The 16,566-nt window shown below is 40.0% G+C and overlaps 2 protein-coding genes across 3 annotated transcripts; both read right to left on the bottom strand.

Annotated features, from left to right (window-relative positions):
- Positions 1-2,418: 2,418 nt before the first annotated feature.
- ahsg2 (alpha-2-HS-glycoprotein 2) lies at positions 2,419-6,689 on the bottom strand. Its single transcript, XM_053500084.1, has 7 exons — positions 6,444-6,689; positions 4,803-4,913; positions 4,161-4,245; positions 3,870-4,024; positions 3,117-3,221; positions 2,964-3,032; positions 2,419-2,864 (listed from the first exon to the last, which is right to left on the bottom strand). Exons 1-7 carry the CDS (start codon positions 6,651-6,653, stop codon positions 2,619-2,621), a joined length of 981 nt encoding a protein of 326 aa, XP_053356059.1. The 5' UTR covers positions 6,654-6,689; the 3' UTR covers positions 2,419-2,618.
- Positions 6,690-8,403: 1,714 nt separating this feature from the next.
- crb1 (crumbs cell polarity complex component 1) lies at positions 8,404-15,162 on the bottom strand. Of its 2 annotated transcripts, XM_053503066.1 has the most exons (9): positions 14,995-15,162; positions 13,660-14,598; positions 12,991-13,541; positions 12,438-12,603; positions 11,941-12,172; positions 10,864-11,538; positions 9,758-9,799; positions 9,501-9,623; positions 8,404-8,874 (listed from the first exon to the last, which is right to left on the bottom strand). In XM_053503066.1, the coding sequence occupies exons 1-9, from the start codon at positions 15,041-15,043 to the stop codon at positions 8,622-8,624; spliced, it is 3,030 nt and encodes a 1,009-aa protein (XP_053359041.1). In that variant the 5' UTR covers positions 15,044-15,162; the 3' UTR covers positions 8,404-8,621. The 2 variants fall into 2 exon arrangements, with proteins under 2 accessions (XP_053359041.1, XP_053359073.1); XM_053503098.1 differs by lacking the exon at positions 10,864-11,538.
- Positions 15,163-16,566: the final 1,404 nt, after the last annotated feature.

The following is a 16,566-nucleotide window of genomic DNA, read 5'->3' as shown; positions in this document are numbered from 1 at the left end:
CACTGTAAAGGTACACTTGACAAATAATTGAATCTTACCATTGGTTTGTGTGTTGGGCGGAGTCAAACAGAGACAGGTAAGGATTCTCGCCAGACTGTTGCCCCAAAGGTGGGTACCTTGTACAAAAGTGTACAATTGAATAAAATGTCTTTGTATGGTGTAAGAGTAAGACTAAGGACATTACTTTCAATGGAACTAAGAGGCAAAACAGCCACAGGTTATTATCTCTTCTCCACTAAACTTTATCATTGGCACTGTGCATTCCTAGAAGGAAAAGTTGGAATTTATCAAATCCCAGTTTGTTTTCCCAACACTCGGTATTAAGTGTCGTGATCTTAAGCTTGTGTGCTTAAATATCATATTGCATTGATTGTTTAGTTTGGAACTCCGATATGAGTAATGCAAATTTGATTAGCCTGTTTATTGGCCCTGCTCTGAATTATACTTTCACAGTAATAGCACTAACATTAAGTCGGGTGAAAATTTCATAAACTGAACTTGTGCCATACGTGGCATCAAGTCACATTTAAAGTCATTAAGCTTTTTTAGTAGAATCCATTCTACTGCCAGTCTTTGTCGGTGGTGACTGTGTTGCTAGCAATGGGTGTGGCTGCAACATTAGATTTCATAAAGGGCTGCCCATTTATTGTAGGCTTTTATATATAAATATATATATATATATATATATATATATATATGCAAATAACCTTTAATACAAATAAAATGAAAGGTGACATTCACGTTTTGGATTTCAACAGCTCTAAAATTCAGAAGCAACACATTAACATTTTTCTAGCTTAGAGGCTAGATTTCAACATTTGCATATTTGATTCCGGTATTCTTGAATGTCATATTTCCTGCATTGACACTCATGCCGCAAATACGCATCCCTCCAGTTTCCTTTTCCATAAGCCACTGGGAAAAAAGGACCGAACGTTCATGAGTAATGAGACATTTCCTCACTGTGGCTTCGTTAGACTTTTTGATTTTTCTCAATGGTATGTTTACGCCTCTAACACTTTGTTTTGACAATTTTCTGGGTTAAACAAAAGTTAAGCCTTCCATCTCCACCTTGAAACCAATTTGAAAGTTAATATTTTTTTATTTTTCCTTACATCCTTACCCTGCACTCCAGGCTAAAAGCACTTAAAAGCGGCAAGGTTTCATAAATGTGATGCCAAGACAGAGTTAACAAAACAAACGCACAAGCTTCCCAAGCCAACGTCTTTTATTGAGGATCCTAACTGTGAGCCTTTGATAATATTTTTGGTGAACCTCCGCTCACCCTGGACTCTGGACCCAAGAATTTTGGAGAAACCTCAAAAAAACCTTAAGCAAACACTGAGTTCCAGTTACAAGGTAAAGTAGCCAAGCTGCTTTCTGGTTATTCAGACATCCAGGTAAATGGTAAACTGGTGCTTGTTTAATTGTTTGTATTTTTAATACCTGTTTAACAGTGCACATTTAATATTTATGCGAATGTAATAAAAATGTTGGATTAACTCATGAGTTGCTTTTGAAGTCCATCTAAAAGGGTTGGAAATGTATGCCAGATTTTAAGAACTGGTACCAGTTCTTGCTACTAGTGTTCATAAGCCTGGTTACTTTACATGTAGTGCAAATCAGTATGTTCATTTGTACTTGTTTATAAATGTGCAAATGTTTTATTGGGTTGCATTGTGGTGTGATGCTGCCTTGTAATTCTAGGGTCTGTGTGGAGTTTCACAATAAGTCCACCTTCCAAAACTTAGCTAGTGAGTAACCTATACTAAATTACCTCTCAGTGCGAGTATACGTGGCTGTGTGTGTAAGGGTCCCTAAGATAAACTGCGGCCCAACATGAGGTCCGGAAAGGCTTGAATAAATTAATATGATGGTACACATTTAACCAAGAGGTTTCCGCTAAAATAAAAAGGCAACTTTGGAAAAGTTTTTAACTCTAGAACAGATCATTGGCTGCAGAATTTTGGGAGGGATGTACGCAGGAATCAGTGTGACCCTGAAAATTTTTGGGTAACCTTTACCTCATTGCCACTTCTAGGGAACCTCTCATTGTCCAAGACTTCGTTGGAGATTTAAGCTGATTTTAGATCAAGTGCTATTCTGATTATAGGACTGTTATAATGTCTCTGCTGCTGTATTTTGGTGCTGGTAAACTAGACTCAGTTTCTCTCAAAATTTGGATAGATTTCCATGAAGAATAGCTTTTACATGCAAAGATATCTGCAGGATATGGCAGTATTATGTAGTATCCAGAAGAGTTGTGAATATCAAAGTCATTCTACTGTTTTTTTAGTGGTAAAGAAAACATTTTGTAATAATTCTATAAATTAGAAACTTAGCCATGTATGTAACCTAACACAAACAATTAACCATCCTTTGTTGACCAATAATATGCCATTAAAAAGAGGAAAAGAGTCTCTGCTTAATAGGAATTTTATTCCTCTAAAACAGTACAAATCAAATAGCCTACTAAGTACAGTCATCTAAAATCGGGACTGCTTTGCTTGCTAATTGTCTTAATATTTTCACAAAACTCAATCCAGCGTGCTTTTGTGCCCATGGGGAACTAAATGTCCTCCATATAAATGTATTAAGGGCACGTTTAAAGAGTGGACTCAAAAGTGTTTGGTTTTTCCTGGGCACCTTGGACGCAGAACTACCGGTTCAGCGACTAGTCCATTCACTTGAGGCTCTGCCACGGTCCTTTTGACAATCGGTGCTTTCTCAGCTGAGTTCGACTCTGCAGACAAGAGGCCTGTGGCTTCTGGGTCATGCAGGGCTGGAAGTTTGTGGTGATTAAAGCCTTGGGTGATGGATGGGGACACCGGCCCAGCTGAGGGAACAGAAGGTCCATTGGCATTCTGTTGAAAAAAAAGGAATGCACAAGCAAAATAGTTTTTTCCCATTCTATTAATAAATCTCTAGGTGGATGTTTAAATAATGTGATAGTGCTTAGTTACTGGTTGGAAGACTTCACAGTTGATGTTCACATTAAGCCCATGGCCTTCAGATTGACAGAACCCTTGGCGCTAAGGAAAAAGTAAATAATGTCACTATGATTTAGCTGAATTACATAATTTTTTGATGTTTCTGTGTTGAACTACAACACTTACAGCAACCCCATGGTCCATAGGGACACAGGCAGGAACTTCACCATTTGTGCAGTTGGTTTCGATAATGGCGTATTCGGCTCGTATTAGGGGCCCACCACCCACTATCTGCAGAATAAACAAAACAAAACTAAAAACTAGAAAGTCACATTAAACCTAAATTGCTGAGCAAGATTTAGGCCGTTTCCCCTTCATGTCTGAAAGAGATCGAACTTAGAAGAGGAGCACATTTTCATTTTTGGCATTTGGCAGACGTCTTTATCCAGAGCGACTTACAGAATGCCTTGAAGTCTCTGTCGATAAATACATCCTTACACTGGTTCATTAAGCTGCTGCCTAAGAGTACCATCAGTCTAATACACTGGTGGGTCTTTTGTTAATCCAAGTACTTAAGGAAAAGGTAGGTCTTTAGACATCGTCCGAAGGCTGCCAGTAACTCAGCTCATATTCCAGAACAGTAAAGAGTCTTAAGGCATGCTTTTCTTGTACCCTGAGAGACAGTGGGAAGGGTCGAGTGGGCTGTTCCGTTGATTTTAAGGTGTAATCTTTCTGCATTGTGTAAGTTTACTTTGTTAATTGGACCTGATTTTGGATTTCCCTTTCACCTTGTTGATACTCTCTACGTGCCTCATGTTTTCGATATTTGTATTGTATCTTGTTATTATTGTTGTCTAAGTGTTTGTTTAACGAATAAAAAAAACGAACTTGGTAACATCATTAGTTCTATACTTGCTGTATTCAGAGTCACAGTGTTACCTGAGACGTCAGCCGCCCAACATCGAGAACATCAAAAGTAGCATCGAAGGTGTTGTTGTTATTAAACAGCGCCAGTGAATCTTGAACCAGCTGAGTGCCGTCTGTGTCGTTCAGAGCCTGCAGGAAGATGCAGCCTGGACAAGGGCTAAATGTTTCTGTTCTCCCACACATGGATATATTAACATAGATTTATTGGACAAAACCCACTTTCTGTTAATTAAAGAGAATATTTACTAATATTCACTAATAATAATAATAATAATATTTATACATTTAACATTGATATTTGACCTAGCTCAGTTTTGCACTTGAACGCAGCGACAGAAAGCTGGCCCCCAGCATCAGACAGAGCTACATCACAGTCTGCTTCAACTGCCTGATGGACAAAGAGAGAGAGGGAAGAACTAAAAAAACATAAAAAAGGCCATTTCATACATTTTTCTACATTTAAAACTAATTCTCAATGATGTCTTTGCAGTTATAAACATTTGTGTCCTTTTTCTTTCTCTTCAGTGTAATAAGACAAAAATTTAAGCAAAGAGAAATCTAAGTGTAAACTTTTCTCTCCAGATGACGAATGAACTGTTGCTATAGAAACAATGAGATCAAAACAAGTGCATTAATATAAACCTGATTTTGCAGATTTCATGATTTGCAGCTGCACTACTGTCAGTAGGGCTGTTGCTCAGGTGCTGAAAATGAATCAATAACCTTCTTACCAATCTGAATCCAGAATCCAACAGCGCTAATGTCAGTTTGGCAAGCAGAGCCCAGGTGAACTCGTAACACTTTAACAGTTCTGACCTTACATGGCATTTGTAAACAGATTTGCTGCCAGCAAAACTGGCATATGCAGACTTATGAAAAATCTACAAAAATACTAAGACATACATTCAGAAGAGGTGATAGAGTTGCGATAAAGGGATACTTTACCGTTTCGACTTTGGGTCTGACTTTGCACTCAGGCACAGGTTTCGGGTGGGAGACATGGCACTTAGTCTCGAGGAGCTCCAGCTCCAAGAGGTAGGTGTGTGTTCCGTCAGCCTAGAGCAAACCGCAAAGTGATTTAAGTCACTGCAAGTCACTACAGCCACTGTTTTAATTTGCAGCTGGATTAAACGACTCATCTCATCACCCCCTCGTCGTTCCCTTTCCGTTCCTCTGGTCTGATGCACTTCAGAACAATGCTGTTATTAAGACCAGCTTATCAACTTCCTGTCAACATTTCCTCTTGGATTAATATGTGCTATCTTCAAGCCCATCACTTTTGTTTTAGCTGAAGTGGGATTCAAAAGATCACCAGTCAAGCGGTATCTTGTAGGAATGACTGGGACAATTGATTATGGTCTTATATAACTAGCTAGGTAATAAGTCCCATACAGGAAATGGTTTTTTTTTTTAGGCTAAGGATATATATATATATATATATACCGCACACAAACGCACACACACAAACGCACACACTATATTGCCAAAAGTATCGGCTTGTCTGACTTCTATTATCTTGAGTAACATCTAATTAGCCAATAAAGGCTCTAATTCATCCCAAAAGCGTTCTATTAGGTTGAAGTCAGGACTCTGTGTTCCTGTCTTCATGAACCTTGCTTTGTGCACAGTCATCTAAAAGATGTTGGAACTGGCGTGGGGTATTTTTCAGGAGTTGGGCTGGGCTTCCCCACTTCCAATGAAGGGAACTTTTAATCTTCATTTTAAAAACTTCAGCATACCAAGACATTTTGGACATTTTTATCCTCCCACCTTTGTGGGAAGAGTCTGGGGACGGGGCACTTCCTGTTCCAACACGACTACGCACCAGTGCACAAAGCAAGGTGCATAAAGACTTTGGTATGGAAGAACTTAAATGGCCTGCACAGAGTCCTGACCCCAACCTGATAGAACACCTTTGGAATGAATTAGAGCGAGCCAGGCCTTCTTGTCCACCATCAGTGTCTGATCTCACAAATGTGCTTCTGAAAGAACTGTCGTTCCTGTTGGGTTGTTCCTGTTATAGCTGCAAAGTGTGTATCCAGTAGATGCTATTGTGTTTAGGGTCATTCTGTACATATTTGCGGAATACTAGGCATGAGGAACGAATGTTAGTCATACATGCCATGCATTTTATGTTAATGAAGACAGCCCTTTAATAATAAAAAGCCTTTTGTTCCATATGGCCATCCCAGTGATACTCTGTGATTTCTTTGGAATGAATCTAATAATTTATACAGCAGTGTGTTCTGAGCGTGCTGATAGAATAACTTCAACTGCAATGTTCAAATCTTGTACTTTTAAATGTAAATGTAATTATTATTATATTTTTTTTATAATAAGAACAAAAAAATACTATATTCTTCTTTATAATCTGCTGAGTTATTTGAATATTTTTACAATAATTTTGGCATAATGCTCATAATATCATTTGTGATAAAGTAAAATTTGTTCTAGGTATTTCTTGAGTATTTCCTATTTGAGATTCTTACTCGTTTTTAACTGTTTAAGGAGTATACAGTATCATAGAAACGGTATATTCTTTCAAGCTCATGCAGTACCTCCTCACCATACTCATCAAGACTTTACCTTATTAAAGACCTTGATGTCCTCGATTTCATTCAGGGTGTATTTGTAGCCATGCGTATGCTGCGCGTTGATGAAATCCAGAGCCGCCTGGGCTGCAGCTTCAGCTTCTGGAGAGTCGCAGAGCGGCAGACTGATGTTGTGCTTCCCCGGGAAACATGACCCGTACGCCACGAGCCCCAAAAGGACGACCACGACCCCGAGATTCATCATGAAGAGTGTAAAGCGTCAAGGCTGACTTGGGTGCCTGGCTGATTGGTAATATATACTCCAAAGTTGACCCTTCATCACAGGGGAGGGAAACAATACACACATTGCTGACCAATGTCATGGAAGCGGGTGATGACAAACCGACCGGAATTGTACTTATTTGTAAGAGTACATTTACCTGACATGCACTTCCTGGGTCCTTCAGAATGGCACAACAGAGGGAAGAACCTTGTTTTTGCAATCGATCACAGTATGTGTAAAGTTTACACATATAACTATAGCCTCATAACGCATCATCTGCCTTCCTACAGGCTGTAAACATTTCAGGCTAACACCGTATTATACCATAGGGTTTCACAGTACAATAGTGGTATTGATATATGCACCCCATATGCATATTTCTACAGTTTATAGTGCATTATGAGCATTTATTATAGACATTAAAGTTCATTATGTGCATTCTTCAGCTTATAGTACATTATATGTCTCATTTTAGGCATTATAGTGCACTATATGCATTCTTCATCTTAGACAGGATTATTATAGGCATTATAGGACATTATATATATTATATTATACATCTTATAGCGCATTATAAGCATTACTACAATTATGTATTATGTGTGTTACAGTATATCTTATAGTGTATTTTAGGCATTTCTTTAGGCATTATGATGCAATGCCCTTTTCTTCTGTTACCTATAATCTGCCTGCCGATGTTAAGGACATTGCAAATGTAATGTAATAAAACTAAAGGTATTTTGGTGTGTTTAAAAGCATGATCTTGTACTGTGCCCAGGCAAAGTAAATAGGATTTTATTATTTACACTAGGGATTCAAGTTCAGTTCTGTACCTGCATGTTTGTCTGTTTTACCCCAGATAACACTCAGGGTTGTGGAGTTCACTGGATCTCAACTGAATGAACCCCTTTTACAACATAATTAACAAAAGTCGTTAAGACTCATGTAGAAAGGTCCTGTAGAAAACGTGTGGTTGAGAAAATCGTCCCTCTCAGGTCATCCTGTGGAGGGGAAATCTACAACCATGCTGCATTCTCCTGCTTATCGCTCCGGCTCTCAGGGGTAAAGCTGGGCATAAATCTTGCACTCATGTGCACTGGGTTTGCCTGTTCACTTTTCTCAACCTGGTGGGAACTCTTTATTTAAGAGGCCAAACCCCATAAACAGTGACTTTGACAGAAGTCATGCATTAACAAGGATGTACATGGGATTTCTTTTAGGACGGGACGCCTACACAGCAAAGGTTTACATAAAGAGGCCTTTACAAATCAGACCAATCCTTCTAAAGTCAAAACTGTTTTTTTTTTTGTTTTTTTTTAATCACGTGTAATGTAAGCTTGTGTCTGACCAATAGGGGGAGATGTTGTATGAAGCATGATTGCGTCACAACTCCTTTCATTCAAACCCTTGTCCACTTTGCCTTTTAAGGGAATAGGGACTGGTTTGGAATCAACACTTCTCAGAGGCTTTGAGGCCAAAGTAAACACTAATTCAGAGGCTAGGCATACTTGGAATATAAGACCAGTGGCTCAGAAATATCTGAGCTAAAGCAGAGCTGTATATGGCTCTGGATTTTGGGAAGAATTTTATTTATTTACTGGTATACTGGTATAACAACTATATAGGCTTATTTGAATAATAAAAAATATATATATATATGTTACGCAAAAGTTTGTTCTAAAAATAGCATGGCATAAGTTTATTATCATTAGAATCAGACATTCACATACTGTTTATAGTGTTTCCACATTTTATTTTGTATTTATAAAACAAACACATTACCACCATCCATTAGAAATACGATCAAAGCTCACATGCTATAAAATGAACGACACAGCAATAATATTTCTACTTTCACGATGAGTTTTATTAGTACAACCCCCCTGTCTCATATTTAGCCATCTAGTCTCTGGTCCCTCGTCCCTCGCCACTCTCTTCTTTGATTCGTCTTTACTCATCGTTTGCGGCGTTCCACTCGATCTCAGGCTCGTCGTCCATGCGCAGGATGAGGTAGGAGAGCAGCTGGAAGATGTTCTGCCACATCAGCAGGAAACCGTACAGGTAGAAATCGCTGATGTCGATCTGGCAGCGCTCGCCAGCGAAGCTGATCTCACACACACACTGGAATTTGTCGATGAGGTTGCGGCAGTATCCTCCGTTCAGGCACGGGCCGGAGGCGCACTCGTCCAGCTCCTGCTCACACCTGGGGGAGTGATGAGTGTTCAATGTGTTAATTATGACTATTATTTCTCTAATAATTTCAGGCCTTGTCTCTTCCCCATGTCCTGTCAGTAAAGCATTAGTATGACTATATACAGTACTCTAGCACTACTGTCAAGGTTCCTATTAGATTCTTAAATATTTTAACTAAAATTATATCGAAAGTATGGGGATATTATTACTAAAAACTGTATTAAGGTTTACTGTATCTTAAAAATAATTCAATAAATGTATAAATTCTGCCCATGGCTTTCATGTCAATAACTATTCAATACATTATCATGATCATGTGACCTGGGTTGAATTAAACTGTACAATCTCAATCTACTGTATTGATCTCGTGAGAAATTGTCACAATATGCTTTTCTGACAGACCGTGATGTCTTGATTTTTAAAACAGAAAAATAAATGATAATTTTTTTATTTATTAACATTAAAATATTAGTAGTTCAGTAAAAGTGATTAAAGTTTGTGACCAAGCCTATACATCATTATACATATCCCTGTGAACTCGTACGAAACGTCAAAAGAAATCCACAAAACACGCAGACGGAGGAGATTAAACAACACGTCAACTTTGCTTTCAGGGTGTCATTATTGCAAACTTACCATTGTCCAGTAAAACCAGGCAGGCAGTCACACTTGTCCTCAAACATGGAGCAGTTTCCGCCATTAAAGCAGCTGTAAGTCCACTTGTCCTTCCCGCATATGGACACCGGCAGCCTCGGAGACCTATCAACACAATTCACACATTCTACACCACATCCAACTATCACATAAAATAACATTACGAAAATAGCACAGATTAAAGGTTTACTTATGTTACTGTAATTCTTCATTCATTAAATAACAAAAAAACAACTTACGGAAGCCTGTCAATGTACCAAGGCATTTCCACCATTCGTTCTCTAAAAAAATGGGAAATGATGATGGAAGGTTACATACATTTAAAAGGGAATGTTTTTTTTTGTAATTTCTTTTTACCTGCCATGTTAGTTTGTGTTGTGTGGCAGCAGTTTCTGTCTGTCCTAGTGGCTTAAAATATTTATTTAGGTTTTTATCGTGATATAATAGTAACATTGACAAAAAGCACAATACAGTGGAACCTTGTATTACGAGCATAATTCGTTCCGGAATCGGGCTCGTATTTTAAAACACTTGTAAACCAAATTTAGTTTTTCCATAAGAAATAATTAATACTCAAATTATTCATTACACAGCCCAAAAAAATAAATACATAAAAATAATTAACACAAAATATAAAGTAAAAATAAACCAAGTTAACCTGCACTTTACCTTTTAAAAAAAGTAAAAATAAATCCTGACAGGTAAGTGTTTCCGTTTAAGTGTTTCATGCTGTGTGTATGTGTGTGTGTGTGTGAAGCCCCTCCCGTCCTGAGAGAGAGTGCGCGCACACACATAACTGGCTGAAACAGAGAGGGAGAAAATGGATTTTTAACCTTTTAATGAGACTTTTTTTTTCTTTACATGCGCGCACACAGGTGTTATAAAAACAGGAAACGTGCGCTGTACACACATGCTTACAAACACAAAATAAAATATGTTTTACACACACACGTGGTCACTGTTATAGTAAACAGTACACGCGTGCCCGGATGTTGATTATACCAGTAAGAGACGCGCACTAAGACCCAGCAGGGGAGACGACTTAACCACAATTCCATATTGGTACTTGTAAACAAAGACTTGCTCGTTTTCCAAATCTAAATTTATTAAAAAATCTTTGCTCGTCCTGCAAAACATTCGCAAACCATGTTACTTGCAATCCGAGGTTTTACTGTATATCATGTTTTTCACTCTCTTGATGGAAATGGAACAATTATGTAATAAAAATCCAATACAAGTGATTTGTTGCTTTGCAAATGTTTTGCTTAGAAATAAGAGATAGACGGACAAATTTATAACCCTCCCAGAAAAAAAATTTGGAAAAAATTTGTTAAGAAAGACTCACTGGCAGAGAGCTCCGGTTGTGTTTCTTGGGCAAAGGCAGGCATATTGTTTGATTCCTCTGAGGCAGGTACCTCCATTGCTGCACTTGTGTCCTACACACACATCCTCGTTGTTTTCACAGTGCTGACCGGTGTATCCTGACTCACACACACATGCATAACCTTCAGCAGCAACAGAGCATGATCCATGTAGACAAGGATTCGAGATGCAGGCATCAGCCCTGACTTCACATATCTGACCGTGCCAACCAGCTGGGCAATGACATTTAAAGAGGTCGAAAAGATCCTCACACTGGCCTCCATTGTGGCAAGGGTTCGGATTGCAAATGTCAGAGCTCCGGCACCCTAGGTTCAGCATCCCAGACGTCCTTAAGAACTTTTCCTCCTGGGGTCTGGGCATGCTGAGTTCTGTTTCCACATAAAATGGCAAAACAAGGCCACCGATTTGCACCGAACCTAGACATCCGTCCAAATTTGCTCCAGAATCAAGCTGCCAACCGCCTAAAAGGATGTCGGTGTCTTTCCTCAGGAAGTTCAGATCTCCGGAAGAGGTGGAGGAGATGGACGCTTGTTCTCTGCGCTCGTCAAGCACCACGAACCACCTGGAGGTCGGAGCGGATGGGTTGTCCATGCTCAGGATGGCACTGTGCCAGCGTCCATCGTTCACCACTACACGGCTAAAAAAAATCAATTAAAATAAAAGTGTAAATAAAAGGTATTTTTAAAAATGACATATTTTTTATTCTTCCTCATAAATAGCATGCATGTGGGTGCTTTTGTTATATTAGTATGGACGTCTGGTTGAATCCGAGGATCAGGATCAAACACCAAGATCAATATTAGCAAATGTAGTTAACATCTAGCTGAACTGATGTTGTTATATGAAGAACCCTCTGACTAATATAAGCTGCTTTACTATCAGTTAATCTAGCTACTATGTTTAATTAGGCTGTTATGTTCAAGAACAAATCAAGAAGATGTGTGACAAAAAGGGGTGGAGCCATACCCAGGGTTCTAAAAGATTCTTTCATAAATAAATAAAAAAAATATATATAGCAGCTGAATTATTTTTCCCTTACCGGCTCTGCACTCGGAGTGTGGAGTCTGAGCCGCTCTGAAGCTCCAGAACAAGTCGTCCGTTATTGAGAAAAACCATAATGAAGTTGTTTTCCTGCAAGGCATGCAGCAATGTGGCGTCACGTCTCCTCGTACGAAATGACAGAGTAATGTTGTGGAGGGGTCGGCGGATTTTGCCGTTACCTCTAAACATGATAATGGGGTTTCCTTCATGGATGGTGATGTTCGCAACACCTGAGAGGTAGAGAAGAATAAGTGTAATGTTTGGAATTTTGGGGACGACCCTCGAGCTCAACTTTTTTTTTTGACATTCATCGATCATCAGTGCGATGCAAAGCTCTATAAGCTATAAAGCCGTATGTGTTCTTGATATAAAGCAAAAATTTTAACTCCTACAGTCTCAGCCCACAGCAGGTTTAATCCCAGTTTGGGATAATCCCTGACTCCATTAAATCCTGTGTACTGCTATTTTTAGGCGTGACAATCACAAGGTACTCACAGTCGAATCCCTGAGCATGCGCGAGACAACCCGCAGTAACGGGACACGGGGAAAGTTCGCACCACTTCAGCTGCTCACAGAGCCGCCCTGCTGTGTTCGGCGGGCAACTGCAGGTGAAATCATCCCACATGGAGTAACACACACCGCCATTCCGACAAGGGTTCATCTGCAAAATAAAACACAGGGAGCAATGAGTTCACTCTGGAGAGCAGTCGATTTATTGATACATGGACTGTTGGACAGACAGATAAATAGACAGACAGCCAGACTGATAGACAGGCAGTGAGACTGACACAAAGACAAATAGATAGGGAGTTGTTTACAAAGACTGGTAGATGAATAGATTGATGAACAGAGAGATATTAAGGCAGATAAACAAACAGACAGAAAGGCAAACTAATAGACTGATGGACAAATACACAGAAAGACAGGACAGATAGATAGATAGATAGATAGATAGATAGATAGATAGATAGATAGATAGAAAGCCAATCAACCAATAAGACAGACACATATATACAGACAGACAGACAGACAGAGAGAAAAGACATACCCTGCAGTAATTATTACCAGTGCAGCCCTGCGTGACTTGCACCATGGTCTTTATTCTGTAGGATGCCAGGGGAGTGCTGCTTGGGTAAAATTGCAGGTGATTAGAGTTCAGTCGCAGGTCTTGGATGCATCCTTTAAAGTAGCTGCTAAACGCTATCGTAGCTTTTCGGTCCTCTAAGCCTCCCACATGAACCGTGTCCCCTGATTGGACTGTCAAACCTCGGCTGGCCATCAAGGCCTGGGTCTTAGCCGAGTACGAGAGCATGATTGTTCCCCGCTCCACGTGCATGCTCACCAGGTGAAAATGTCCGTCGTTAACTCTGTCATGACCCTGCAGGATTTGAAAGTGATTTGTCTGAACTTTGACCTTCCCATCGTTCAGCCATATGTGCAAGTAATGGCCCGTGCTATTGGAAAAAACGAGGAGCAGACCGCTTAAACGGCGTGTACGGACGAACATGGACACAGTGAAAGTGTCGGTGGGGTCATCGTCTACGTAGAAAACTGCATAACTTTCCACGTCTTCAATTCCGAACCGGGCAGCGATGTGTTCTGTGAACACACACGCAAAATGATTTAGCATTCATAAATTAAAAGCCTATAAGCTTCCATTCTGTGTTAGTACACAAAGACAGGCAGACTGACACTTACCTCAGAGATAAAGCCTTACCCTCTGAGCAGATGTTTCCCTCATAGGGACGGTGGCACACACACTTGTGTTCCTTCCATCCCAAGCTGATACACTTTCCTCTGTTCCTGCATGGATTATCCTCACAGCTGTCAGTTTCCCTGCAGCCCAAAGTCACGCCAAACTGCTCAGCTCTGACCCCCGGGATCACCGGGCGGGACTGAATGTAGACATCTCGCATACAGCCCAGGAAATATGAGTCTGGATTTATTTGTCCATTTCCTTTTCCACCTATATAGACACTCTGGGTCAGAGTGAAGGAGGACTGTCCGGACCCAGATCCCAGATCCATTTCCACTAGCGCTTCTTTGTGGCAGGTTTTTACAGTGCACAATGGGTCATGCAAGCTAAGCCCTAGCACACTTCCATACAAGTAAATCTGCACCGTATGCCAACGGCCATCTGCCACATCCTGAAACAGCTCGACAAAATCTGACTCGCTGTTGTTGCCCCATTGCATGGAGTGACGCAGTCGACCGTTTTGCAGCTGCAGCGTGAGGATGTAGTCACCCACTACACAGCGGAGTAGAGTTGCTGTTTTTTGCAACGTGCGAAAACTCAAAGTAGTGTTCAGAAGCGTCACTGTGTCCTTGAGGGTTGTTCTGATGTATTGGAATCCGCTGTTTTCAAAAGAGAAGGTGGTGGATGTCTCACACCTTTTGCCAGCATAACCTTCAGGGCAGGTGCAGCTGTATCTGTGCTGACTGCTGCTGAGAAAAGGAGAGCATTTGCCACCGTTTTGGCACGGGTGCCGCTCACAGGCCTGCAGTGGAACAGTGCAGTTTGGACCTCCGTACAGTTGCCCATTTTGAGAACTGTTAGAGCACTGGCAAGTGTAATCGCCTTTGTTTCTTATACAAACACCGCCATTTTGACATGGACTGTTTTTGCATGTGTCAAAGTCCTCGAAAGAGAAAGCATCTGTTTAAAAAAAAATCAACATTTTGTAGTTTACCTGAGTATAGTAGTGTATTTGATACATTGCCCCCTACAGGCTATTGACACACAACATGGTGTTATGTTTGTTTTTAGATTGATCTAAAAGATTTTATAGGTACCATAAACCCAGATTAACATATTTAATATGAAGGAAGTTGGTAATGTGATCAAAAATGTGATCAAAATATCAGACAATATCCAGCTAAAATTCAATTAAGGTGTCTTAGAATTTTTTTGCTGTGCTGCTTTAGTTTTAGTGCAATAATTATTAGGCTAATCTAGCTAATATACTGTACAGTATAGCATAAAATAATGGTGCGACAAAGACAAATTGTTCTCTGCTAGTCCTAATAATTAAATGAAATAGACAGCCTTTACCTGCTAAACGCAACAGGACGATCCAGACTAGCACGATCACTCCAGACATGATTCACAACCGATGAACTGAATGAGTCTCAAGACCTGGATGTTTCTCTCCTTGGGAATGCACCATCACAGTGTGTGACTTCTATAACATATCTTCATTCATGTGTGTACAGTATGTGTGCATGTTCCTGTGTAAGTGACTGACTGAGGTGACGCTCGGATTAACAGCAGTCAGATCCACTGGATTAGGCTTACACACTTATGTGTACACTGACTAATTAATGCGACGTCACGCATGTTCACGAAGGAGATTTTACACAAAGGTCTGTCATTATTTGTCCCACAGCACTGATTAGGATTTTTGATTTTCCACATCAGATGGTAGTGAAGTTTCTGACAATAAAGAAACATTTAATCTTAGCATCATGGCTCTGAGTTTGACAGCATGTTATAATGGGTTGTCCACGAACTTTAGACTCTTTTGTAACGGCTTTTGCTTTAGAATTTTTTTTTTTTAATACATAAACTTATTTTGCTTGTTTTGAACAGCTTTTGAACAGTTTGCTTATTTGTTCGTATGGCAACAATGCTTTATATGCAGATGCAAATTTTTGGCAAAATTACAATTCTTTTCAATTCTTTCCTAAGCCGAAAATTGGTAAGAAATGTTATTCATATGCTAAGGTTTCACTGTATGTGTTCAGCTTATGTCTTGACATTTCAGACTTAGTCCTTGTTTGCAGTTATAATGCGTGGTCTTCTGGGAAGGATTTTCATTAGGCTTTCCATCAGTGAGCTCAGGTGAGATGTTGAGATGTCAAGGATACTCCAGTTCATTGGGTCCATTCCAAGCATCAATGCGGTTGAGTTCTTAATTCTCAAAAAAGACGATGAGCATGTATTAGGTTGAGTTAGGGACTTGTCTCAAATTTCTGTCAAAGGTAATGATCCTCGACATGAAGGACGAGTCATCCATGGCACGCTGACATAGTTTTTGCTAGACTTCAACGCGATGTTCCTTCTGCTCCTGGGTCAGCAGCCTGGAGACCAACTCGGCAGCACCACAACGCATGTTCAAATCACATGAGGATCGCCTGGACTGGTCCGTACAACACACCGACAATAGCAGCAATATTCATTTCTCATTGATTTTCAGTGTTCTTTCGCTTTTGAAGTGTGTGTGCCACTCAAAACACCTCAAATATCACCAGTTACACAGCTCTCGATTTACACAGGATGAAGTCTTTTGGCACATTGACTTATAAAGGCGGTGCTCCCTGTGAATGTGCGTGCAGTCTTGTGCTGCCATCTTACAAAACTGGTGTCTTAAAAAACTAGTCTTGAAACTTCTTGATACCCCCTCGTATAAACTAAATCAATTCAAATTGATTAGTAACGTACAAGAGGCTAAATGCTATAAGGTTATGAAGTTGTGGCCATACATTAATCGTTCTAATTCCCAAGCATTATTAAGTCATAGCCACAGCATAGTATCTCGTGGCCTTGCATTATATTATTTTGTTTTCACGCCTTAGTCATGGCCACAGATTTTTTTCCCCTCCAAAATGTCACCAGAGGAGTGAA

The sequence above is a fragment of the Clarias gariepinus genome, chromosome 1 (genome assembly GCF_024256425.1).
Source record: "Clarias gariepinus isolate MV-2021 ecotype Netherlands chromosome 1, CGAR_prim_01v2, whole genome shotgun sequence".
Lineage (NCBI taxonomy): Eukaryota > Metazoa > Chordata > Actinopteri > Siluriformes > Clariidae > Clarias > Clarias gariepinus.
The sequence above is the reverse complement of the archived record's forward strand: the minus strand, read 5'-3'. Positions and strand labels throughout refer to the sequence as shown.

Excerpts from the sequence above, each read along its gene's own strand:
- ahsg2 (XM_053500084.1), bottom strand. The coding sequence starts at position 6,653 with ATGATGAATCTCGGGGTCGTGGTCGTCCTTTTGGGGCTCGTGGCGTAC. Across the intron at positions 4,025-4,160 it reads CAAGTGCAAAACTGAGCTAG|AAACATTTAGCCCTTGTCCA; the intron begins GTCAAATATCAA and ends GTGGGAGAACAG. Across the intron at positions 3,033-3,116 it reads CTATGGACCATGGGGTTGCT|CGCCAAGGGTTCTGTCAATC; the intron begins GTAAGTGTTGTA and ends CTTTTTCCTTAG.
- crb1 (XM_053503066.1), bottom strand. The coding sequence starts at position 15,043 with ATGTCTGGAGTGATCGTGCTAGTCTGGATCGTCCTGTTGCGTTTAGCA. Across the intron at positions 13,542-13,659 it reads GGGAAACATCTGCTCAGAGG|AACACATCGCTGCCCGGTTC; the intron begins GTAAGGCTTTAT and ends GTGTGTTCACAG. Across the intron at positions 9,800-10,863 it reads ACAACCGGAGCTCTCTGCCA|AGAACGAATGGTGGAAATGC; the intron begins GTGAGTCTTTCT and ends CCATTTTTTTAG.